Here is a 27,679-nt window from a genome sequence, read left to right as displayed (position 1 = left end):
TTTGTTCGAAATCTGAAGCAAAAAAATCTCTAAATTTTTGAATGAAATTGTTTCGAACTTCGATTTGTTCGAAAACCGAGGTACCACTGTCTCTGTAAATCTCCAATTAAATATCAAACGTTACATTTAGAATCTCAAATTGGCAGTGAATGGCAGTGAAACAGTTTCAAAATATGCAGTGCACCTTGTCCGTTATGGACTGGCTAAAAAAGTGACTCTGAGGTGCGAGATTATTTATACACCTTATAGATAAGGTGTATATCCATATAACTGACTTGTCATAGATTCCTTTTTCTGTTTTTTTAGTAAAATGAATTATTTTCACTCTCTAACACAAAAATATCGATCCAGTTCAGTAGGCGTGAGTCATTTCATTGTAAACCGATACTCATTCTAATTTATTGTCTACTACAGTAATGATTCCCTGCTGACGTCAATACACTATTGGCTTGCTATTGTCGCTGTCCTCTGTTGGATCCAGCCTCAATAACTGGTGCACATTTGTGTCTGGCGCTGTGACAAAGACTCACTCACCCATGTCAATTGTAGGGATGCTCCGATAGGGAGCCGATACCGATCACATGGATTGACTATGAATTTCAAAATCCGTCTCTGCCTGAATGACACTTGAGAAAGGCTGGGCATCTTGCCCCATGAAATGAATAATTCTTTTTTGGGCAATTGATATCGGCCAACCATGATCGGTGAGCGGTTGATCGGAGCATCCGTAGTCGACAGTATTGAACACACCAAGAGGAAGAGTGTAGACACAAACACATCTAAAATATGGTGGTGAAGAGTTTTACACATGTAAACACCAAGTCAGAACTGGAAGGATTGCGAGAGACACACAGACCGCAGATACTGTAGCAGTCACGCACCTCTCTGCGTGCAGCATCCACAGCTGAGAAAACAGATTGGGAATGTTTGTTTGTTCCTTCTCTTTTCCTCATTTCTCTGCTGCCTTCCAACCAATGGAGACGGGCATCTTGAGGATAATGAACAAGTTAAAGATGACTTTTAATTGGCTGCGAGTGGCCCGAGTGGGTGTCTGCGTTAATATGCCCGAACGTGTCTGTGGCGGCGCCGGGGTGTGAATGCCGAAGCGGATGTTTGGCTGTGTTGGGATGCATCTTTGACAGGCAGGCGAAAAAGCTGACATGATTAGTTGTGTTTCAGAGGAGGCAGGTGCCGCCATTCAATCTTTCATGTCACCTCACAATGCATCACCACCAGCTCCAAATAGGCTGTCAGGCTGATCCGCCTCCATGCTGCTGCCGCAAAACAAAATATTTTGCCGCCGCTGCGTCGGGCTCTGCCAACAAGAGAGCTGTCCTCCGCACGCCGAGCCAAATTGGGAAGCGTTTCTGCTGAGAGCATGCATTTTGACGGCAGTTGAAAAGTGGCAAAGATGGGCGGCATATTTTTGCCAAGAAAGAAGAACATTAGAGCGGCAATTAAAAGCTAACGGAAATGTTCAATGCAATAATGCGCCCATGTTTATACAGAGTTCCAGATTCAATTTGATCTGTAATTCATTCCAATTTGGTTCTGGATGTTTCTGTCAAACATACCCATTTATGTTTGGCTGTGGAAGACGTTGTCAGGGAAGTAACACTGGAAGCCAGGTGTCGGGAGCCTGTGGCCTGCGAGGCAGCTATTTTCATCCGACTTCAGTTACCCACTTCTCTTTTGCTCCTGGAGCTGCTCAACTGCTGTGGCGGCGCACCCGTGTTGTAACAATCGACCACTGTCATTGGTTGACTGGACTGCAAAGCATCACGGGAACCATAACAGTGTTTATTGGGTAGGACCACAATACTCCGCTGAAGGCTGATAGTCAGAGAAGTTGTAAGCGGTTTGTCACCGTAAGTCAGGCCTGGCCAACCCGCTGCTTCCGAGCCGCATGTGGCTCTTTCCCCAGTTTCATGTGGCTCTTCGCCAAATGAGCCGCCGAACTGGCTGCAATTTTGATCAAGTTGCTGTTGAGATCATCGTTTATGCAGGAAATAAGACAAAAAAGTAAGAGCTATTCCGGCGAAATGTCCAAATATTGTTCAAAGACTCTGACTTGCGTTTAAGTTTGAAAAATAAACAATAAACCTCGCCGATGTCAGTGGCGGTCCTAAGACTTGGAGGGTCATCAGATCCGATGTCAGATCAGATGTACATGACTTAGTTCCACGTTCCACTTTGCCATTTCCTAAACTAAACGTATGGCGTGTGTTTCACCTATTATTCATTGTTGATCGTTGTGGAGTCCGTTGGTGGCATGAGCCACGAAAAAAAATATAGAAGTCACATTTCTGCGTATGCCGCTTGATATTTCCAGGAGGATCAGGGTAAAATGAATGAATTTGAAAAATACCTGCACAAGAGACGTAGGCAAACCAGCAGCCTTGTGACACACAGGGCTGTGCTTTAACCGCTAAACTGCCACCAAGTCACGTGACCAGTCACTCTCAAAAAGGGTCCCAATCCCTGTTCTAAATAGTAGAAGAACTTAAACGTGGCTCATATCTATTTGAAAATATATATGGTAAATAATCGATTGATGATTCAGGATTAGGACATGTAAAAAAAAAATCAATTCAGATGAATTGTTTTTTATTTTATTTCTCTTCTCATTGATGACCGGACGTCCCTCACGCTCAGTGTCCTCGGATTCAAATGGAGAGAGCAGCCTATCAGTCGGCAGCATCCATCTGATGGGCTGTAACAAAACAAACCAAAAGCAAAACGCCGCAGCTTGACCGTCAACACCTCGCTGATGTGTTCGGGGCCTCTAGCTGTGTGATGAGCACAGTAAGTGTTTGTTTTTCAGTCTGGAACGGCTCCCTACCTCGCACCCCCCTCCTCAGTGTCTGTTTTCATGGTCCATGCCAGGGAGCCGACACGATGCCGTGCCCTGTTGGCAAGCAAGAACCGCAACATTTGCCTCTCTGATGAAGTTGCCAATTAATAAAGTTTGAGAAGCCAAGTGTGCCAGCTTTGGCGTCAGTCACGACCAGCGTCCCGCTGTCGGAGTCTGTCGACTCAAAGTTGAAATGCTCCCTGTTCCCCGCTTATCATTGCCTGTCTCCCAACAGCTCCGAGCGCACGCTGTGGACATGAACGGTAACCAAGTGGAGAACCCCATAGATCTGTACATCTACGTGATCGACATGAACGACAACAGACCCGAGTTTCAGAACCAGGTGTACAACGGCTCCGTGGCCGAGGGATCCAAACCAGGTGAGTGCGGCGCTCTTTCCACAGCTCTCTGCAGGGAGCAGACATGGAAGCGTCTTAATTTGAAAAGTCTGCGCTCCATCCTGAGCGGCAATGATGAAACTTGATGAAAATAATGCATCGACGTTGCGTGGTGTCAGGCTTCCTCTCTCTCCCGCTTTCTCTCATGGAAATTGAAATGGATTTTCACATTAAAGAGGAATGGATGGCAAGCAGGAGCCCAAAAAAAGATTTCTGAATATAAATAAATATAGCGCAGACTGACAGGAGCTTTGGAAATGCATTCTCTGCTTGCTTGGTGCCACCGCACCTGCATCACAACCCTAGTATTTCTTGCATTATGACGGCCATTGATTTGTTTATCTTGTCTGTGCAAGATCCGTAGAACCACTGCACTGGTCAAAAGGCGACGGCTCACACTCCATTCTAGGGGAGGCAGTTTGTGGAAGGTGTGTGATCTGTGAAATGGTCCCATAGTTGAGATGTTTTGGGTCAGGACGGTCACATATAGTCGACTATATATGAACTGCCGTTGCTGCTCCACTCCATCCCAATGAACCCTGGCATTGTCATCTCATCTCTCCTTCCTATTGGAAGAAAAAAAAATAGTCAGAATAACCTTGTACTGTGTGACCAGGTAGTCAGTTGACCAATCATATAATATGGTTGGTAACTCCAGAGGAGGTTTGATGTTTCTATTAGGGCTCTCTTAGTTGGGCAGTAACCAGAAGAAGTCCAACACAGACATATTTCATTGGAACTTTCAGGGTTGGATAGAAGTGATTTGATTCTGATGCTGTTGTGTTTCTTAAAACCTCCTGAAGGTTTTGCTTTCTGTGGGCTGCATCCGGTCACATGACCATCTCCTTCTTCAACAGCCAGAAACAGGCCTTACATTGAAACCACTGTAATCTATTGACTTCCATATGAGACAAAATGTGTTGTTAATGTACAGTGTACTGTACTGTACTGCGCTGCACTGAGTAACCCCCCTGTGTACACAATAGTTAGAGCCCAGGAAGGTCCTGATATGGAGTCTGATATGCAGTTTCTACCACTAGCAACAACATTCTTTCATCTTTCATTTGTTCAGTATACATCAAGTGTATACTGTATCTGCATAAGGGCATATGCAATGGTTGTGATAGCGATGGGTGGATGAGGTATCATGAAACAGTACTGCAGGCTTGATGAAACAGGGTCCTAGTTTTCTAGATGGTGCTCTCGGTTTAGAAATGATGTGAGGTTTCGTTGACTTATTTGTCCAAATACAAACATTTTACAGAAGACTACGCCATCTGGTGGCCTCTGACAATCAGGACGCTGTTTCATGAAACCCGTCTAGGTGGAGGTATGTGCCGTCTCACTGTTTTTTTGGAGCATTTCTATAACTGAAATGCAGCAGAGCTGGCGACGCAGCCCTTAAAACAGCACCTTGGGTGCTATATCTAAGCAAAAGTTGAGTTTCTCAGACAGTGACTCGAAGTGGCGACTTGACTGGTTTAGTGTCATGTGAATCACGAAAAGAGAGAATGCAAAATTGGTCCCACAGACTGGCACATTTTTGTGCGCTTAACTTCATGTAACTATATTTCTTCGCACCAATCTTGGGGTTTTATCTTCTTCATATCTCATTTCACTTGAGAACATGACGTTATTGGGCAACAGACCTTATTGACCTTCCATCTGACACACAACACACGTTTAGCTAGATAGATATGAGCCATGGACACACTCACACACACCTTATCAGAGGTGTATTTTAGCAGTTTGTTTAGTTTGTTTGTATTTAATCCACCCTACACTTGTGTTTAACTGTATTGCGAATTCAAATTGTTGCTTGTCACATCAACAGACACAATGGCCGACACTTTATCCGACTTCAGAGTTGATTGATATTGAGAAATAATAATACATAAACCATTTGAGCCTTTGGACCTGCTTCTTTCTAAGTGCACATAAACGGCGGTAACTAAAACAATTCATAAAGTGTAAGCTGATTTACCTGTTGTCTGGTTTCTGATGTTCTGAATTGGTGATCAGTCTTGGCCTCCTCATGAAAAAGCATCCATTCAACTTCTCTGTTTCATTACCGTTAATATCCTTGAGTTATTTCCCCGTCCTGTCCTTGGCCTGCATCACTCCGCTCTGAATAAACAGCCGTAAATAAAGAGAGCAACAGGAAGGGGAGAGGATGCCAAAATCAATAACAGACACCCAAAATGAAATGACTGCACCAACAAACAAAAAATATAAACAAGTAAATCTCCGCCGAGGCCACACCAACACAAGACCGTGCGACACACACACCTGCTGCCACATGAATCGCTGAACACACACGGATGGTGATGCTGTCAGGTGTGAGGCGACACCTGGGGCCTGCTGCTGCAGCGTATAGTGGCACGTCTCTGGGTTTCTGTTTCATCCAAATGTGCTCCGGAGCCTGATGAGCACCATTTAGGAGTGGATCTGTCTCGGGGTGTTGAGAGGCCTGAGAAGCGACAGACTGGGCCGCTGGTCCAGAACCAGAATTTGGGAGTTAATTGTGGTGAAATTGTGTTACCCAGCCTGTCGGGAAAATGCTGAAGGAGGGGAGGCAGAATTACAGCAGCCAGAATGTTGTGCTCAGCGTCGAGTGGCCAGTAGGCGACTAGTTTTGGAGGCCTTGTTTAAGGAGGAGGAGCCGGAATGTGACAGAGGCTTTCTGCGTTCCTGCCCAAGCTTCATGTTACACTGACCGTTGAACACATTCAGGTCTTCAGGCTGCAACATCTCTTTTATAATTCAGCCCAGATACAGAGCATTTAGCAGCAGTTCTTGATGATACTGTATTTGTTTTCTTCTGTGGTTTGAAAACATGTGAGATCCTGGCTCTGTAGCTACTTGTGCCTTGTCATGAGGCATTTGTTTTCAGTTACACAGATTAGTGAACATATATCACCATTAACAAACTATATATCCCTGCGTGGATCAAGACTATTATCCAGTCAGTATAGCATCTTGTTGAACTTACTTTACCCTGGAAAGCTCACTGCAGATTTGCTGTAAACATGTCCATAATTACCCATTATTACCAGTGAATAAGCAAGTAATTTGATATGAAGTCATCTCAAGTGTAACCGTTTTGGGAATATACAAATATAATACTGATAAAACAATAAGAGAGACTGACAAAAAATAAAATAAAATGGTTTCTTTTTAGATGTAATTAGAATTCATCAAACATAAAAATAATGTATGTTGAAAAATGATACATTTGCAGTCTTTATGTTACTAGCTACCAAAGAAATAAATATTATTATGACAATATACAGTGATTCAACAGTGGTGGAAATGCTGTAAAGGAATGTAACACTTTGAAGAGTTTTTTTTTTATTATTAATTCAGTTGTATTTGATGAATCTTCTTAAAAATGACAGAAAGCTGCAATAACAGCAGAAAGGAAACTGTTGTATTGGGCACCAATTATGAGCAAAATGTCACGAAGTATCAAAGTCACAACTATCTTTAAGTATCAGTGAAAAGCCGACTACACATGTGTTCAGTTAATCGCTAAATACCTCGCGCTAAACCTGAAAAGAGAAAATGCAGAAAAAGACATTTGGCACAGCTCTTCTTTCTCATCTCAACCTCGTGTGTCTTTCACGGTTCACATTGTTCTCAGTCACTCAGGTCCGTCCCGGAATGTCAATGAGTCCCGCGTCTTCTTCAGGTGTTTTTTCTTGGAACTTCTGAAAGTTTGAAGGACAAGACAGATGGTGACTGTAAACTTCAGCTTTTGATCTGGGAATACGGCAGCTAAGGGGTTAACCGCGGTCAACAACCCACAACAACCCAATCCAAATCCATAGTCTGATCGAAACGGTTGAAATCTACTGTGGGGCGCGGATCATGCATTTTTACCCTGTGTTTGATGATTTCCTTTCATTTCTTTTGTTACAAACTTTTCAGGACGGTTTCATCACCGTGACATATCACTGATCTGTGTGTTTCAGTGGGAGAGAAAGAACACAAGGATTCAAGAAGATAATTATCACACACACAAGTGTTTGGAAAGGCAGCATCTCAAAAGGCTCCGTTCCTCAGTCATTACTGGGGGATTACTAGCTGTTTAGCACTGCGGTGGATGAAGACAGAAAAAAAAAAAAAACATTGCTCATTCAGTTTCCTTGGCCGACAATTGGCTGGACTCATCTCACACACACACACACACAGACACACAGATGCCAGTTTTGAGCCTTGGGATGCTCGGACGAAACAGTGCCCCTGTATGAACTCCACACATGAAGGACCCAAACATGCCTCAGGCTGGAGTCGAACCCACAACCTTCTTGCCGTGAGGATGTGAGGTTTATAAATTTTAGTTGTAAAAAAATATATAAATATATATATATATATATATAAAATATATATAAAAATAACTTGCTCTTTCTTCTTTAACATAGTTTATATATATATATATATATATATATATATATATATATATATATATATATATATATATATATATATATATATATATACATATATATATAAATATATATATATATATATAAATATATATATACATATATATATATACATATATATATATATATATATATATATATATATATAAAAACTATGTTAAAGAAGAAAGAGCAAGTTATGTTACTAGTTACCAAAGAAATAAATATTAATTATATATAATATATATATATATATAAACTATGTTAAAGAAGAAAGAGCAAGTTATGTTACTAGTTACCAAAGAAATAAATATTAATTATATATAATATTTATATATATATATATATATATATATATATATATATATATATATATATATATATATATATATATATATATATATATATATATATATATATATATATATATATATATATATATATATAAACTATGTTAAAGAAGAAAGAGCAAGTTATTTTTAACACATGAAGGACCCAAACATGCCTCAGGCTGGAGTCGAACCCACAACCTTCTTGCCGTGAGGCTGTGAGGTTTATAAATTTTAGTTGTAAAAAAAAAATATTATATATATATATATATAAATAACTTGCTCTTTCTTCTTTAACATAGTTTATATATATATATATATATATATATATATATATTTGAAACTAGTAGGTGGTAAGACTTTGCTCATATTTATGTGTTAGAATATGTTGTTAAACAGGATACAGAAAATTATTCTACTTCTATACTATACAGAAAATTGTTCTAATTATTATAAAGTATTCAGCGTCATGGTTCCTCTTGAGGCAATTTTGTCTTAAGCAAAGTTTTTGGGTGTCAAGTATATTCATTAACTAACCCAATGTCCTCTGACCATTCGCCGTTTTTCCAACTGAGTGCAGTGGGGGGGTGTGAGAGTGACAGGGGTTGCAGTTGCAGTGCTGTGTGTGCTGCCATGTGAACACCCAGCACTCCTTTCAATAGAACTCAGATTCAACGTTCTTGAATGAAAAGTATCCAGAATAACTCAGTTACCCATCACTAACAGTCTGGTTGTCCGGATGAAGCAGGATTTTTGCCTTTCTAGCCCAAATAGAGAACCACACAGGGTCAATGCCTCTGTATTAAAATATGACACAATGATAATTTCCATGAAAATGATTCTAGATTACAGCTAGTTTTACTTCCAACAATTTAATTTGCTGTCCTGTGACTCCACCTTCAACACACTTGACTTGTTCAGCGAGTCGATCAATCGGAGGAGTTTTTGCTTCTTTGACTCTCTGAGCTTTCGGTTGGTTCAGAGATCAAGTTCATGGGATGTTTGTGTTGCGCTATCCGCGCTGGACGCATCATTATCAGATTCTGCGGAGCATGGAGAGATGTGGACCTCTGACAATCGGAGGGGCGGACGTGCGCGGTCATGGCCGAGCCGGAGACCGGTCTGGAATCCGCAAGTAGCTCGCTTTTTTTCCACTGGAAGAACTCGTGTTCTTACAATCAGACCCTGCGGACCTGCGTTCGCCTTCAGATATTGTTCTCAAACTTCCGTCTCCAGGGGATTTGTAAACAATATGAGAGGAACGTGTGTGTGTGTGTGTGTGTGAAAGAGCATGGGATTCTTGTTAGAGTGTGTTGCTCCTCAGTGGAGCGTGAGCCTTTATACACAAGCAATTAGCACGGCCAACCAGACTTTCCAAAAACGTCTTTTCCCCCCTGAAACCAGACGCGACAGAACTCTGTGAGCGCAGGCCAGTATGAGAAATACTTGAGTGATGGATGGAAACAGGCTCTCACTACCAAATCTTTAAATTAACAGCAGAGAACAGTGTGAGTCCAGACACAAATTCATCATCCAGCTGCTGTTATTGTTCTCCCTGCTGGGAGTGAGAATATTATAGACACACAGCTTAAGTAATGGATACTAACATGGAGAATAATTCTGTCCAAAATCTGCTCAGGATGATCCCAAACAAATGTACTTCTGACAAAATGGACTTGAAAAGCGTGAATGTTACGGAAACAATCCAAAATAATTTTGAGAAATATGGTGTCAGTCCTTCCACTGAGAGTCATGTGACTGTTCGGAGTGACAGTGCACTGGAGTTCTAGTCTTTTGACCTGAATTGTGTGGTGGAGGCAGAAGAGCAGCAGAATCCCCTCAAGTGATTCTCCAGGTGACGTGAGCTTTTTCCATCCTGGCAGCAGTTCTGAGGATGAAGCCTGTCACCGTCTCCCGGCTGACAGCTGCCGCTCCAGGCTACGGTGCGGCTGGATGTTTCAATTCTCCGTCTCCCACTGGCCACCGCAGGTCACCCGCTTGAGAACACGGACGACAACAGAATATGTATTGGCAACACTGTTTAACATCAATATAATAGCGCTGAAGGTGCGCAGCGCTCCATCGTGTAGCTTTGATGCTAATGTACCAGCAGTACAACGTGAGATTTTGACATAAATATATTAAATAAATACGTACATAAATATATTATATATAAAGGTGCTCTGATCAGGAATTATGCTGCGTGTCACTGATACCGATCAGCCAGAGTACCGATCACCACGGCTCACCGATACCGATCACATGGATTGACAATGAATTTTAATCTTCTGTGTACATTTTTATGCAGACACATTTTCATATACCTATTCAAGGAGGACTTATTCTGTCAAAAGGACACTTGAAAAATATTTAATTCAACGTCGCAGTTTGGCAAATCTCTCGAGACTTTGCAGCAGCAGGGAGGGAGGAGCGGACGCAGCAGCGATCACGCTCATATCGGCCGATCATAATCGGTGCCCGATCGATCGGAGCATCCCCAGTTTTCGTATTTTCTCTGGTGATGTGTTTCATGTTGAAGAGTTTGAATAAAGGAGTTGCATTCATACCCTGGCATTATAAACTAGCGTAGCTATAGCCAGCCCAACAGATTTGCTATGACATTAGCTGCTAAAGGCTAATGGACACTGGGCTACTGAAGAAAGATGTTTTATAGTTCTGTTTTTAAGCCACTGTGTGTCCTTTACTTTGCTGTGGGTTGCTGAGCTCTCGGTCAGTTTGCCCATGAAAATAAGATCTTGATCTCAAAGTGTTTTTATTGGGTAAAATGAAAGTGGAAACAAAAGCTGTTTTCCAAAGCCAAGTGGCGACACAAGGTTAGTTTGTGTGGAACACCAGTAAATGCTAACATTTTCTGCTTCGGAAATATGTTTTCAAGGTCACAGAGAACAACTCATGAAGAAAAAAAAAAAAAAAAAAAAAAATTTAACAATTACCAGCTGAAGCTTTCAAGCACCGTCGACTGGCTGTGATTTGTTTGTACAAATGCTTTAATAACCTTGAACAATAATAATCTGCATGAATGCTGAAGTGTTACACAAGCCATTTTTTATTTGAACATTTGAATAGCACGATTCAAACCAGGCGTGTTTCTCTGTGCTTAAAGGGCAGTGATCTAGAGACAGACGTAATCTCCTCCCACAGGACAAAAGCAGACAGAAGTGAATTGGTGACTTGAAATTCACCACCTGTGTTCTGCCTTGGGTGGGCAGCGCCTCTCACCCTTTGCAGCTGGAATCTCAATCGAGAATAAACAGAAGAAACTGGATGGATGTGCTAACTCACTATCTGGAGTTTGTTTACCACATCAGGTGTTTTGCTTGTATCTCAATACTTTGTCATGGAATACATGGATTAATGTCCTAAATGCCACGGTGGGATGAAAGGATCGTCTGGGTGCGTATCAGCAGCGCCTCGTATCCGACCCGTATCTCACTGTCTTTCTGAGCGATGTCGGAGTTGTGCAGGGAGGAACGTTATCACCGACGCAGGATGTTAGAGTCGGAGATCTGAGTGCAAACACCTTGTAGTGTGGTGTCTCCTAGCCTCTCTGGAAAAAAGGTGGCGGTGTTTTGAAGATCTGAGAACACAAACACATCTCAATATATGCTTCATATTGATACTAAAATACTTTCTGCATGTGTCATTTGAGGATTTGAACTCGCAAATGTTAAAGGACTTAAAGGTCTGCGCAGAGAGAAAATTCTTGATCCTTTTCTCTGCGTCTCCCGTTTGTGCTGAATCAAGTCCACCTTGATGTCAGAATGCACGTCTTCATCTTCTCCACTTTGTCTCTGTCTTTCTGCTCTGGTTCATGTGTCTCAGATACCTGGAGACCTGACCATTGATGATCAGCAAAGTTCCTGCAGAAAGCCTCTGACCTCTGCGTCGAGGTGTGAATGATATACTGCGTGACCTCATTTCAACGGGGAGTCATTGTCCATCTGTCCACAGAGTGGAGTTGGTTTCAGTTCGTCTTGTTTCTTCTCTCTCGGACGCACTGAATGTCATCCCTTTCTTGGTGTCCTCTCCACCTTCGATTCCTTCTACAAAGTGATCTTCCACATACCCGTTCTTTCTTTTTGGGCTTCTCCCTTCAGGGGTGGCCACAGCGGATCATCTTCCTCCATCTGACCATCTTCTCTCAAACCTACAAACCTCATGTCCTCCTTCACCACCTCCATCAATCTCCTCTTTGGCCTTCCTCTCCACCTTCTGCCTGGCAGTTCCAACCTCAACATCTTCATCTACCAATGTACTGGCTCTCTCTCTCTCCTCTGTACATGTTCAAACCATCTCCATCCAGCCTCTCTGACTTGGTCTCCTAAACACCTGAGCACATGTGCTGTCCCTCTGATCCTCTCATCATCCTGCTCTCACTCCCAGAGAGAAGCTCAGCATCTTCATCTCTGCTACCTCCAGCTCTGCCTCCTGTCTTCTCCTCAGTGCCACTGTTTCCAAACCATCCAACATTGCTGGCCCGACCACTGTTTTGTCACACATCACATTTCTATTTTATCCATTACTCAAATGATGATTCATCTATTGTTTAGATCTCATCTAGATGTACCTCGAGATTTGGGGGGGGGGAGTGAAAATGACCTGAGATTTGAATCCCATCCAAGCGCACCATGTCAGTAGCCTTTACCACACAACTCATTCAGACTACCGCGTCGGTTAACATTACGCCAGGAGAGGATCGTCTAGTGCGAACAGACCTGTGGTAGAAATGCATATCAATTCTGCCCCTTTGTTTTGCCAGAATATGTGTTTCTGAACCCACTCAAACTCTGCCTGTTCTCTTACCTCGACACAGCAGCGACATCAGGACGCAGCAGCATCAAACTTGTGGTCGTTTCACATATGACGTATTCTGTGAGAATGAATATCGCTGCCTGCTGATGAGGTGATGTCACACCATGCCCCGAGGTGAAGCTAATTCAGTCCTTGCACTACTTGAGTCACGCTCCATTTTTAGGTCTTAAGCTCAGGCGCAGAGCTCAGGCTCAGCTTCCCTTCATGGCAACATCATGATATGACCTTGTTCCTCCTTCTGAGGCAAATGAAAAGAGACACACAAGTCCCCCGTCACGTCCTCTTCTTCCCTCTGGGACGGAGGGTTGATTATGTATTGACAGCTCCCTCCGAGGAGCAATTGTTTGTCTTCCTGGTGTTATTTCATTCATATTTGTTGCTCTTGTTGTTGCCAGACAAAGTGACGAATCCTGCTTTGAAACTTAATGAAGTTTGAAATAGAATTTTATCCCGTCTGTCTGAGCTGTCACTGGAGTGATGGCAACATTTGGACCTAATAATGTGGTGGGACACACCTGCCATTACCAATGTAATTCATGATTTGGCTGAGACGTTCCGACCCAGTGGGCAGCCATCGAGACAAGCGTAGTAGTTCTGTGACGTGATCAAAGGTTGTTTAATGTGGCCCTGAGCTTCCACAAAGACGTGACTCCCGCTGTCACTGTTGTCATGCGTGTGGAGACTGAACTGTTGCCGGTAATGTCTCTTTAACCATAAGAATGTCAGTGTACCGTTAGTGGAAACAATGTAAACAAACGTCTATGAGAAACGTCTAAAGAGAATAAAAAATGAATCTAAATAAACAATAATAATAGAAGTAACAAATAAATAATTATTTTATTTTATTTTATTGCACGTTATTCCAAAGCACTTTCCTAGTTGCTGGGATCCTCCTGACCATGGCAGTAAAGTGGATTCTGGTTCTGATTCTGGACTCCATTTCAGTTGGATTTTGACGGTGTGAAGTGACCACATAAATGAGCCCTCCATTACTGCTGTGCTTTCATCAATACATTCTTCTTGGGAGTAAATAATCTGTCATTCTTCTTGGATCCACTGAGCCTTCGGGACAGTTTTTTTATAAAAGCTGTGTTGTCTGGGTCTACAGGAGACGATATAAATGGTTAATGACTTTATGGCAAAAAAGTAAGACTTTTCTTTCGGCCGGCCAAAACTATCACCTAAACCATATTAAGTCTAACTAGTGACGCGCTTATTCTTGTAGTTCTTCATCCACTACTGCAGGGGGCCTCAACAAACAAGAGCAGCTTGTTGCCATGAAGCAGAAGAAGAAGACAGCGTTCAAACAAAGAATGAATAGCAATCATAATAATACTACGGACCAAATATCAAAGACGAAAAGGCAATTTATTTAAAAATGTCAAATTTTCTTTCTTTAGACAAATTTTCAGGAAAATAATAAAATGACAAACGAAAGGAGGAAACAAAATTTTAGTCGTGAATGTGTTGAACCAGTACTGGCTCAAACGGAAGCAGGATAAAAATGTGACAGACTATATCAGTAGTCTGATCTCATGAGGGCCGCAAAAACACAGGCAAAGGGCCGCATACGGCCCCTGGGCTGCACTTTGCCCAGGTCTCCTCTAAACTAAACTAAGGATGTCAGGCGAACAGCTCTATGCCACTTCCACTCAGATTTTGAAAAAAATTACATAAAATAAACAAGACATATTAGGCACCAGTTGTAGTTTCACTAAACTTTTTCTGGACCTGAACTGTTTCAGCATGGACGGGAGAAATTAAGAGCGAAATCCAGTGGTTCCGAGTACCTTTCTGGCTCTTGCTCTCCAGCATACTGTTTGAACGTGGAGCAAGAATAGTGCCAGTTTGCATTGGCAGGGAGGAAAACTGTATGCTGAAAGAAGGGATATTGGGCATGAAAATGAACATTGGGATTGAAAAATATTCACATCAAAAATAATTTATTGTGAAATTATTCATTTATTTATTGCATTACTGTATGGTTGTCCAACCCCAATACAAATAAATGTCATTTCAATTGAGGGTCAGAGTGGACAGAACATTTTTGGATGTATTGGAGTTTATTAAGGTGCAACTGTTTATTTTTTTGAATGAGGTGGGGAACCGTTCTGTTATTGCCAAGAAAAAAAAACAACAAAATTCAACAAAAAAAAACTTCCCTGCAAAGGCGAATCTCTGACTTCATGCATTTCATTTCCATTTTTGCAAGTTTTTTAGTTTCTAATGAGGCTGCCTGCAATTCGTACAAATGACAGGTCACCATTGTCAAGGCCGGTCTAAACAAACTAAGCACAGCATGGACGTCCTCTTCTCACTTGAGTTCCTCAGCAAATTGAATTTTCCTCGGCCGATGTGGCATGTGCCGAACAATCCTCTGAGATAAGCAGAGATGTTGTGTTTTTGAACCATATGCCATTGAAATGCTGCTGTGTGGATGAGGTTTCATGAAACAGTGTCCTGATTTTCATAGGCCACCAGATGGCGCTGTCTGCTGTAAAATGTTTGGACTTGAACAAGTCAATAAAACCTCACACTATTTCTAAACCAAGAGCACCATCGAGTGGCCTCTGAAAAGTAGGACACTGTTTCATCAACCCTGCAACACTGTTTCACGGCGCCTTATCGAAACTCTTTTTCGGTCTGTGACATCATTGTGCTCCGACTGGATTGCTTTTTGTGTGAATGTGGGCGTAGCATGGTTGGGCGTTTGAACTGAGGCTTGGTCTTCTTCAACGCCAAAGAGGGATTAAAAATACTGTGAAAAGATAAGAATTATATTTCAGTCAAAACCAGTCCAGACCACAGAATGAAGTCGAGCTCTACGATGTCAAACACAGTTTGGTGTGGAGCGATTTCTGGTAAATGAGGATTTAGACCCTCTTGTATAGTAACACTCCTTCCCCATATGTGTGCATTTCCATCCAAACTTATTTCACGACTGTGAACGTTCAGATAAGGCAGTCAAAGCATTTTGAGAGAGCAGAAATGTTCGGGTGAGATCCAGATCTCCCTCAGGGAACTATAAGGGGATGCTCATCCAATTACGCCCGAGACAACAGAAACAACACCACAAGACGTATTACAAACGGAAAGCAAAGTAGCTAGTGCAGGCAGTGGAGCCGTTTGGTGCCGTATAATCCAGCTAAATAGACAAATGAAAAATATCAGAGTGCAGCGTCTGTTTGCTTTTGGCAGGTCCAGAGTTTATTTTTAAATCTAAGGAGCCACGCTGAGATGGTCTTTTGATGCAGTTTGCTGCACACAACAATCAGCGGTTGTTTAAATCATCACCTCCCTCTGACAGAGAAAAACAAAAGCTTGTTGTTGTCATGAGGTCTGTCGCAGTTTAGGGCACAGAAGCAGGAGTTTAACCGCGGCGTTCAGTCCAAACCAAAAGCTCAAGGGGCAGCACGAAAGGAGGGCCAGGACAAAACCAGGATGAGGGCTGAACTAGACGTAGAAAAGACAAGAGGAGGACCAGATGGTTACCATTGGTCAGGCGTGACTTGACAGGGCAAGACGTGCCGATAAGATGGGACTCCACCAAACACTTTCTTGCCTTGACATGTAGACTTGGCAAGACGAAGGAGGCTGGGCGAGGATTTGACGAAACATGACACACGGCCATGCACCAACACAGGACCACAGGAACAGAGGACACACTTTGTTGGGAACGCTTCTCTTTCGCCCTCTCTTAGTCTCCCCAAGATATAAAGATTGAGGTGACGCTCAATTTGATTCTTGAGCTTGAAATCGATGGTCCGAATCTTTAGTTCAGTCTTCCGTGGCTGCTTCGTAACTGGAGTACCTGGTGCACAGCGCCTCCTGCGTGGGAACCCATGTGCCTAGACACGGTACGGGCATAAAATCAGAGACTTCAAGAACAGCGGAAGAAACTGAGGCGTAAAGGGAACAAATAAAAAAGAACACTGTTATTAAAATATGTGTTATGTATTTTCACCGAAATGTTCCGACTGAGTTCAAGAGTCTTCTTTAAAGAAGCTCCCCACTAAAAGTACATTTGCGAGTCGGTTGTCGTTCCGCCCTTCAGCGACTGCGTCCTGTTCTTGTTCCTTTTCAAGTTTTCGTGGACTCACGCTGCCTAATTCAAGCATGTTAGTGCTTTAGTCTCCTCTGCCTACGCGGCCCCCCGCCTGCGCGCTGACAGTCTACTTCTCTCAGCAGCCTGCAAATGTCTGCCTAATGGAAAGTGACATTTTCACAGAACCCTGCGAGAGCGTCGAGGTGATCGCTCCTCTTTCCAGCACAAAGCTCCCCTAATTGCCTGGTCGCATTGGTGAGCCCAGCTGACAAACTTGTGTAAATCAATAATTCAGCTCGGGGGGGATGAGGGGACGGCGGCGCTCACCCTGCGACGTGCTGCGAGGACACGTACACATGCATGCAGACAGATGCAGAGGGCTTTGGGACGCAGCACCTCGGTGTGGCCCGCGTGAAATGGCAATATTTATCTGCCGTTCTCAGGTAAATGGGGAGCCAGCGATGGAGCTTTAAGGGTAACCACGGCCACTGAATGACAAATAACCATGGGTGGAAAGGGCAGCGGCCGCTATTCTCTTCAGCCGAGGTGGAGCTTTCCCCTCCGCGGGAGGGTGTTCAACTTTTGTTGGTGTTCTTGTCTGTTACATACGGCGGATTGAAATCACAGAGGAAGTCGCAGCAATTTGCCAAGTCTGATTGACTTCTGCGCATATTAATAGGCTTCTCGCTACCTCTTTGATATTTTCTCCACAAATTCATTTGCGCTAATGTGCTTACAGGAAATCCACTTTATGCTCCAATTTCCCATTCATATTCATGTGTGGGGCCTTGGAAAACACGGATTTGAATGCTGCGTCTGTCCTCCGTTCAGATCCGAACGCTCTTCTTTGCTCAAAGTCGACAGCGTTTTTGTTTCTCTCCTCAGGCTCGTCCGTGATGCAGGTGACAGCCAGCGACTCGGACGACTCCACCACAGCCAATGGGATGGTTCGCTACCGCATCCTGTCACAGACGCCCCACAGCCCCATTCCGAACATGTTCACCATCAACAGCGAGACCGGAGACATCGTGACGGTGGCGGCCGGCCTGGACAGAGAGGTGAGTGCCACCGAAACATGCTCATGTTGTCCATTCAAGGAAGCTACTTTTGCATGTTGGCAAAGCCCTCGGTTTCCTGTTCGAGTCACAAGCACTGAATCACTCTGAAGAAGATTCGGACTGTGGGTCAGCGGCAGTGGCGGGGCAAGTTCATGCCGGGCCTGGGGCGAAGCACACGACTGGGCTCTACATACCCAGATCACTGAATGAAAGAAGCTGGTCACCTGTGTGAGTCACAGCAAACGTTACAAACCATGACTCAGCCTGACTGGAGTGGAGCCATCTACATAAGCAGAGAACACACTGTCAATGAGTAAAGAAATTTTTTTTCTGCCCTAAATTCAATTTATCAGACATTTTTGGTCGTAAAAAAAGTCATCTAAATCCTGGAGTGACCTGAATTCCTGCCACTAAGACTGAAACTTCAAAAGATAAATTTGGGCTAAATCAGGAGTCATGCCACCCAAAACAGGAGAAAGTGTATGGAATTTTATTGCCAGCACTGGGTCAGTACTATTTCAAATGGAATAAAAATGACATTAAAATTTACTAACCATTAAAATATACATGCTTTAAAAAATATTCTTCAATTTTTAGTTGTCTTTGTTTTTTGATGCCATTATTTGGACCCTGGTCTGGCACCATAGCACTTCGATATTTAGCTGGGTTTAGCTGTGTCCACATGTGGAGGGAGGAGAAAAGGCCTTGAAAGTCGGAGTTAAACATAACAAAGAAATGACTGGACAGAAGAATCAATTTCACAATCGTAACACCAAGATGATTGATTCCTGCTGCTGTAGTGCTGAGGCAGGATTATTTTGTGATGAATATTCTGAGCAGCAGAATCTCCATCCATGTGGAAGTGGAACAGTTACGCAAGGTGACAAGGACGATTGGAGTGATTGTCTGAGTCAAACTACTTCAATATTCCGCTGCAGCCCTCGTGAGAAAACCGCGAGTCTCCGTCCATGTGTCATCAATTCATAAATCCATACGTGGATAAAGTTCTCTGCAATTGTGTTAGTGCCTTTCTCATTATCGGTTTATGTTAATTGAAAGTGGCTTTGATTTGCATTTGTGTTGAGTGGCCGCTACTGTTTTTCTCGTCCTCACATCAAACCGAAGAGACCGCTAGCGTTTTATTAACCTTGAAGCGCTCCAAATGCAATGCTTCCGTCCGCCTGTCCACAGCTCTGCGGCAGAACTTTGGACACGTGGGTGTAAACGCCGCATTTTCAGTGCTTTAATGTACCGTCATTTCCACACGATAAGCCGCTACTTTTTTCTCGCAGTCTGAATCGTGTGGCTTATACAACGGTGCGGTTAATATATGGATTTTTACAGGCTGAAGAGCATCATGCTACCAAAATGTTGAGCCTCATCACATCAAACTGATGAAGTCACTGCTGTTTTATTGACCATATATCACTCAAAATGTGCTGTTTTCACCTGCATGTCCGCAGCTCTGCCAACAGAGCCGATCTCCTGGAGACGTGAAGCAGCAGCTGAGACCAGCTGTGGTGTCGGAACTTCGGACATGAGGGCGAAAACAGCGCATTTTGACCACCTTAATGTCACTGAAAGAGAGTTTCAGTGAGAGTTTGTTTCATGAGTCAGTTTGAGGCTGGAGCCCGTTTTCAAAACTAGTTTAGAAGTGATCCTCATTGCATTTAAGCTGGTATGTTTTGACCTTTCGACAGCGCAGACCGCTGCACCGCTGCGGCTTATGTATGAACAAAGTCTAAATTCAGTGAGCGCAGCTCATATTCCGGTGCCCTCTGTAGTTTTGAATTTACGGTAATTTTGAAAAACAACAAGAAGAAAATAACCACACCATCTCAGAGCCAAGGCATCAAATTCCTGGTTCAGACAGTGTTTTACTCACAGCCCAAAATCACTCCACTGGCCCTTAAATGCAGTGTGATGTGCGTTGAAACAGGGTGAAGCCACTGGACACCATTTGGTTTTGCTGTCGTAGATTTCTTGAGGAATTATCAAAGAGAATGAAACAACTGCACCATCAAAACTAAGAAATCTTCTGGTGAGTCCTTTTGCTTTTGTGTCCTGCAACGCTACATCAAAACATTCCTTTTTTTCACAAAGCAACTTCAGACGGAATATTTTGCACTTACTGAAAATCACCTCGCCACCAGTGAGGGTTGAACCTTGCGGATTTAAACTGCTTTTTTCTGACATACCGTGGAAATTAAGTTTTTACCTGCTGTCAGAGGCGGCTTAATTAAAAGGTGTTTTTTTTTTAAACCGCGTGCTTTCTTCCAGCGCTGTGTTCCCTCAGGTGTATATACATTAGCTCAGACTCCGAGATGCTGCAGAACACCCTATAGTCACTTTACGATTTGTTTTCACCCCAAAATAGTGGCATCTGCTAATGAACTTTTGGGAGATGTGTACTTGCTGTTCTGCTTTGTGTGTTGTTTGTGTGTGTGTGTGTGTGTTTGATCAGTTCACTTGCTGCGTGCGTGTGCCAACCCACACACCCGCCTGCACCAGCACAGCTCGCATCATCACTACAGCTTCCATCTTATTCTCCTAATGAGGGAGGTCATGCAGGGTCGACTCGTGTTTACGCCGCGCTGCACCAGGTGACTGTTGCCGGAGCTGTTATCGGAGCAGCTTGCTCCCCTTCGCCACAAACACACTTTAAAGGCTGAAATGCTCCAGACTTCGACATTGTTCTGGTGTTTGTCCTTGTGCTTTCACTCCAGCGGTTTAACAACCGACTCCAGTAATGCTTGAGTCTCTCTCAGCACCGAACTAGGCCAGAGATGGTGCGTTCAAATTGGACCGAACCACGGTACGGCGAAGCATATTTGCGGAATAATTACAGTTCAATTCTCCGAGCAAAAACAGATTTCGATAACAGAAGAAAACAACACATCAGAGTACGAACCGCGTCCAAATTTGTGGAAGCAGTTGGCACGGCTTAATAGCGAGATGCTTTTGTGGAACAATAAAAATGAGAGAGGTGAAGCGGCGCCAGCTCCGTGTCCCTGCATGCGGCTTGGCCCGGGATTCAGCGAGGAAAGCTCATTTATGTGGACACATCAAGCCCGGCTCGCTCCCACCTGCGTCTGATCCGCCTACTGAAACTGGGACACACCTGGGAGTTCACCCACCTGCTGTCTGGGCCATCAACACACACACTCCCAGTCGCGCTCAAACGTGGACGCGTTGCTCCCAAGAACCACATTTGCATGTCTTTCAGCCACTTGTGTCGGTGTTTTGACGGTTCACCCTTGTAAACACCCGCTCTTTTGTTAGAGAGCGTGATGATCCGTGTTTATTTCCACACATCAACGTGGTGGTCTGATCACATGGCGTCAGACACAAGAGGATCCAGTTGTGAGAGAAAGTGGAATAGCTCAAAAGTCATTTGAAAACAGATGAAATAAATGGACAAAATACATATATTACCTGGGGAAAAAAGGGTTTTAGATGAATGATGATGAACCAGAAAACATAACATTCTAATCGATGATTTAAAGCCAGGATGTTGGGATTAGGTGAAACTAAATTGGAATGACAATATTTGAAGAAAAAAGGCAGCACCTTACATGAAAATTGATTTGGTAAGATGTCACATTTGCTAAAGAGACTGACTCATTTGAAAAGGCTGATGTCTCCAAGCACTGTCATGTGACCCGGGAAGGTTCATTGGATTGATGACGCGCTGCACCTGGAGAGCCGATTCAATCGCAGCTAAGTTGTCTCAAAAGAAGAAGTGTGTTTCTCTCAGTGACGGGGGAGGAACGCGAGTTTGCCATTCCGAAACACAGAGGCTCTGTGGATTGAGAAGATGCCGCTTCTCCTGCCACTTTACTGCACGCAGGGCCGTTTGACTCACTTGAAGAGCAGGAGACCGATTTAACTTGACTTAAGTTTAATATTATACACACTTGCATGATGTGAAACAACTCTAATAGTATGTCTTTTACCAACATTTCATCATATGACCAGATAGAAAGGGACAGGAATTGACATACTAACAGTAATAGAAATGAATGACAGGTTGGCCCTAATAATGAAAAGAATAATGGATCATGATGAGGATCTTATCAGGGGCAGCACAAACAGGGAACGTCGATTTCTTCTTCTGCAGTAACAGAACTGACACTATACGACAGAGAGTTCGGATGACTGCGTGACCTGTATCCAAAGATTTTACTGCGGAGAGCGCCATCTAGTGGGCTTTGAAAATGAGGACACTGTTTCATGAAGCCTCATCAGCCCATCACTACTACATGCTATACATCCGTCTTCAGGTAACCTGCGTTTAGTCCTGTTCAGGCTTGTGTGGAGCAATGGATCCTATCCCAGCGCTCAGTGGGAGAAAGGCAGGAATGCACCCTGGACAGGCCCCCGTGCTGCCCACATGGCTACTACAAAGCGTTTCAAACATGTTTGTACCCTGGTGTCTGAGCCGTGCACTTCTCCCTGGCTGCCTTGACAGAGCATTTAGACATTTTTCCTGGGTTCAAAGAGTGTTACTGGGGGCCCTATGATGCTGATCATTATCACATGGCTTAGAATGGACAACAACTGTGTAGATCTCCTGTTTGTGCAAGAGATCACACCTTCGTTTCACCATTGCTCACGTATGCTCTTGCGTTCATGTTACTTCCCGCCAGCGCTGGCAGTGATTTCTGTTTCCGAAGGTTTATAGACAGACAGACAGACAGACAGACAGACAGATTCTATCAATAGATAGATAGATAGATAGACAGATAGATAGATAGATAGATAGATAGATAGATAGATAGATAGATAGATAGATAGATAGAAAGACAGACAGACAGACAGACAGACAGACAGACAGACAGACAGACAGACAGACAGACAGACAGACAGACAGACAGACAGACAGACAGACAGACAGACAGACAGGCAGACAGATAGATAGATAAACAGATTCTGTCAATAGATAGATAGATAGATAGATAGATAGAAAGACAGACAGACAGACAGACAGACAGATAGATAGATAAACAGATTCTGTCAATAGATAGATGGATAGATAGACAGACAGACAGACAGAGAGATAGATAGATAGATAGATAGATAGATAGATAGATAGATAGATAGATAGATAGATAGATAGAAAGAGAGATAGACAGATAGATAGATAGATAGATAGATAGATAGATAGATAGATAGATAGATAGATAGATAGATTAGTGTGTGTGTATTCGTGTACAAGTAGCCCTTTATATGGACGCAAAGTTGGCGGATGCAATGATAAACTTGCCTCCCACTCCCTCTTGAAGGCTCCTTTAGTAATTAAAACTGGATGTGACATGAACATGTTTCCACTTGGCTGTCAGGACGCTGCAGCTGGAGAGGATGTTCGCCCTTCGTGTCCAGGCTTTGTGGCTCTGGCAGCAGCGGCCAACAGATTTGTTGTCTTTTATATCTGCCGGCTGCTGAGATCCCCGATGAGCTGCGCACTGGAAATGTTCATGGTCAGACATTTGGCCGCGTTGTGCACCAGGCTGCTGTTGGCCTACCTCCGTGGCACCACTGTCCAAAACCAGGATTTGTATTTAGCTCACGAAGAAGCCACCAGTCGAGGCGTCTTCATTGGTCTGCAGGTACGAACAGAATATGAAAGCAATTTCAGGAAGCTATGGACACTTTCTTTCACAGCACTCACCAGGGATTTAAGAAACAATTATTGATCTTGTCAAGTCGCAGCCATAGTGTTTGCGATGTGTATTCCGTGCTCAGAACAAGCTGAGTGATCGATTTCCTGAGGCAGCAGATGTGTGAATAGTCACATAAGCACATAACATGGCTGACAATGATTGCTGGTGTTCTGGCCGACAAAGAAGAAGACATTTTCCCCTGGAAGTCTGAAAGAAAGTGGCACCAAAATGAGCTCCAACCTCACACAATCCAAATAAGTCTCGTAGTTTATCTGTATAGCTGATAATTGTCTTTTTTTTAAAAGTCAAACAAAATAAAAATTAGCAAAGCAAGTTTGTATCTCTAGCTTAAAAGAATAAGTTGACCTTATCATCAAACTTGCCCCTCATAAAAGTGAATAAACCATGATGTGTGTATGTTCGTTGGACCACGTTTTTGTGTGTTTGAATGGCTTGATGGTCATGAAAAATGCAGTGCAGAAATGTCTGTTTAAAACCAATATGGTGCCAACTTTATCAGCCTCCTCCACCTCCGTCCCACGAGTCATCCTCTCCAGATCATCATTCATGTAGTGGGACCATAGCCCGGCTCTGTCAACATATGCACCTCAATTTTAAATTCAAATATTACAATGATTTTAGAGCAACGCAAGTTTATTCGCTTCATTTAAATCACTAAAATGGTGCGACGCCTCCAGAGAAGCTGATCCTCCTCTGCTCTTAACTCCTGTGCGCTTCATCCTCAGACCTTTTCAAACAAGATGCTTCTGCGTTTAGTTGAGTGTTTGACTTGTCTTCCTTTCACTTGATGTCAAAAGACTGTTTTATGCTTAAGTATCTCACTCTAGGGAGAAAAAAAAAAAACGACGTGAAAATCAATGTGATGTATTCAGCCTCTAGAAATCTGTCTCACTTCGTATCAGTCAATTTGAAAATCCATCAGTGGCTCTGAATTTCATTTTCAATTGCTGTAAATTGAGCCGAATGGAGCCAGCTATCATCGGATCACCGCTGGATCTGACTGAAGTGATCTCTGAAGTGAAGCAGAAGTAAGGGTCAGTGAATTGTGGGGCCACTGAGGGGCAGAGAAGAAAGGCTCTTTAAGGAGAAATGAAAAAAAAAGTCTGAGCTGGTGCTTTTGAAATAGATTGTAAGTGACAAGCCACCGACTGTCCGGTCGCTATAGTGGCCTGACAGACATCGGCAAAAGGGATGAAAGCCTCTCTGTCTCCCTCACTCTCTAATTGATTCTTGGCGAGGCTGTTGATGACACATTGAGGCAGAATTGATCAACTCGCAGGTGGAAAGAATATCATGTTGTCTTGGCTGACAGAGTGGTTTCAGTTTAAGGTATCATTTCATCTTTAAAGGCTGCAGTTTAGTCAATTGAACTGTTGCCTCAGTGAAACTGACAAAAGCTACATCGCACTGACCTGATCCAAAAACAACCTGTTCGATTGCTCGGCATTTTTTCCTCTCATAGCTTCACTGTGATCTCAGAGAACTCAGTTAAAGGCTTGAAAAATTGGCCTAACCTAAGCACTAGTGCTGGAGAAATGTCCGCTTACACAAGCACATACCACACTCGCAGCATTGCACTTGCATGTTACGGGGCAAATTCCAATTCCTTCCTTAATACTCATACCCCTCAAAACCAAGTGTTCAGGGCTATGTGTGACTTGAAAAGGGAAACTCCTGAAATGCAGATACGGCCTCAGACTGTTGGGGGCAGCGTTACACAAAAGCAGCGCTTGGTCTGTCAAAAACAGAAGATCGCCAAGTAAAACTAAGTACCATGCAACACTGTGGTAAATAATCCATTAAATGGGCTAAGATAAAACAATGCATTCATAATATTCATATGTCCATTTCTTATTCATATGCAAAGCATTCTGGGTGGCCTGGGTTTTCCTCCAAAGTCAAAAGTGAGGAAGATATTTTCCTCCATCTCACTCCTCAACTTAACTTCCTGAGGATCAGGGAAGCCCTTCCACTTTGCGGGAGCCCGCATTTTTGAGGTTGCACACTGAGGTTTAGGAATAAGTAAGGAATTGGAATTTATCTTATCCAGATTTAACACGAGAAACCCTCAATAATGGCATGAGTAGATACTGAGACTCTGAGTCACTGATACACTTTCTGGCGCGTTTGTCTGACTTGGATCATATCAATCCATGCAGGCAAAAACTGCTCCCCGACTTGACATTGTCCCAAAAAATGTCACATCCTAAGAACAGCAATTGATGTTGATCTTACTGGAGGCATTTACGCTACATATCCACCATGAAGCTACAAACATCTTGGCGCTCTCTCCATCTCACACCCAAACTACAACCACAGCAAACCTCCACCAATGAAGAATCCCTGAAAACAGTCTTGGATGCAGATTACCAAAGTCCAGTCATTTGTTCTGTGTCCCATTTCACAGAACTTTTGAACACAGATCAACGCCATCGACAACATAACCTCCTCAGCAGAAGAAATAAAACACACTCTGTCAGGTTACCAACACAACAGGGTGCTATGAAGGACGTGAGACATCGATTTGCCGGTCTCTACACATATTTAACTATTTATACTTATACACATTCTTTGTTGATGTGGGAAGCAGGACTCCAGTAATGCAGAGAAGAGAGCTCACCAGTTTCATCATGAAACAGTTGGACTTTCAAGACAGAATGCAATGTGTTCTTTGTGATTTTTATTGTTGATTCCAGACTGGTTAGGCTGGTTTGTCATGCTTTTATGGTCCATCCCTATTGGCGGTTTTGAAAGCAGTTTGTTTGTTTAGCCATTAATGTATGAGGATGTTTTCTTTTGTTGAATCGGTTCACAACTTGGTTGCAACTGTCTTATAAATATGTGAAGACCAAAATGTGATTTGAAGTACCTGGCTAGTAGACTGTAAAGTAGCATGCTCAACAGTTGAACTGGACGTTTCTCTAAGCAGTTAAGCGCTGGCCCAGCTCCTTGGGCAGGTGTGTGTGTACTTGTTAGGAGCGCTGGTGTAACCAGACAGCAGCTTGGCTTGGGTATAGAGAGACATGAGGCAGTTTCCGTTGCCAGCTCTGAACTCACAAAGACTTTCTGTTCAGCACTTCTATAGGACTCATCAGAGAGCCCTTCACTTTCTTGTCTGGGCAATCACTTTTCTGGGGCAGAGCTTGCCCTGGTCCTGTCTCTCATTTGGTGGAGGTTCACATGTGTATCCACCTGTTCCCCGTCACTGAAGTGGCGTGCTGTGAGTGCTCCAGGACCATAAACCCTCCACTAGCCTCAGAAGAGAGATACACCTCTGCTGAGTGGGACACTTCTGTGTCAGGGCGCCACCTGCTGGCTCTGCCCCAGCTCCCCTTGTTCACCAAAGTGCAGAGAGACGTGTCCATCAAAGCTCGGGCCTATTAGCTTCCAACAACCATCTGCTGCTTTTTCTGCACTGATGCATGCGACTGGATCTCAATGAGTCTGCAGAGAGACACGTCCAGCCGAGGCTCCATTTACTGAAGTGCTCTATGAGGGAAGATGCTATTGATATTTCATTACGAGCTTAATAAAGGGCAGCCAGTATTGAGTTTTCATTAACAGGATTAGCTCAGTTTGGATTAGCACCTCAGTGCACTTCATAATGACTTGGAGAAATGCTAAGTGACTCCAGCCCGTTTTTAAACTGGTCTCTGTAGTGAAGCTGTTGTGAAAATCAGCTACATCTTTGACAAGCTAAAACTAAAGAGTGTGGGTGAAAGGAGATACAGAGATAACAAAGACGCCTGCGGAAAGACAAAGGCAGATGAAAAAAAGAAAGCACAAAGAGGCAGCAGACTCGCAGTGAACAGAGACCGACCGAGATATGATGAGAAAGATAGGGAAGGATCAAAAGAAACAATGAATGTGAGGGGAAAAAAGCAGAGAAATCGCCAGCCGTATGAAATCTTCGGGGCAGATACCATCCCCTCAGGGGAAAGCGGTAACCCTGCTGTTAATACCCAGACTACAACCAGTGTCCGTACTTCCCCCGTAGGCTGTCCAGAACATGGTCCCGTCTCTGTTAAGCTCATCCTCAGGGCGAGTACTC

At 43.4% G+C, this 27,679-nt stretch overlaps 1 protein-coding gene across 5 annotated transcripts in view; it reads left to right on the top strand.

The window, feature by feature from the left end:
- Positions 1-27,679, top strand: part of cdh4 (cadherin 4, type 1, R-cadherin (retinal)) — a 247,797-nt gene that overhangs the window by 190,059 nt on the left and 30,059 nt on the right. For all 5 annotated transcript variants that reach the window (XM_053868371.1, XM_053868374.1, XM_053868372.1 and 2 more), the window contains 2 exons: positions 3,090-3,234; positions 17,772-17,944. In XM_053868371.1, the coding sequence (XP_053724346.1) occupies positions 3,090-3,234; positions 17,772-17,944 (318 nt within the window). The remainder of the gene's footprint in view (positions 1-3,089; positions 3,235-17,771; positions 17,945-27,679) is intronic.

Source organism: Synchiropus splendidus, chromosome 6, assembly GCF_027744825.2.
Source record: "Synchiropus splendidus isolate RoL2022-P1 chromosome 6, RoL_Sspl_1.0, whole genome shotgun sequence".
Classification (NCBI taxonomy): Eukaryota; Metazoa; Chordata; class Actinopteri; order Syngnathiformes; family Callionymidae; genus Synchiropus; species Synchiropus splendidus.
This window is presented reverse-complemented; position numbering and strand designations above follow the sequence as displayed.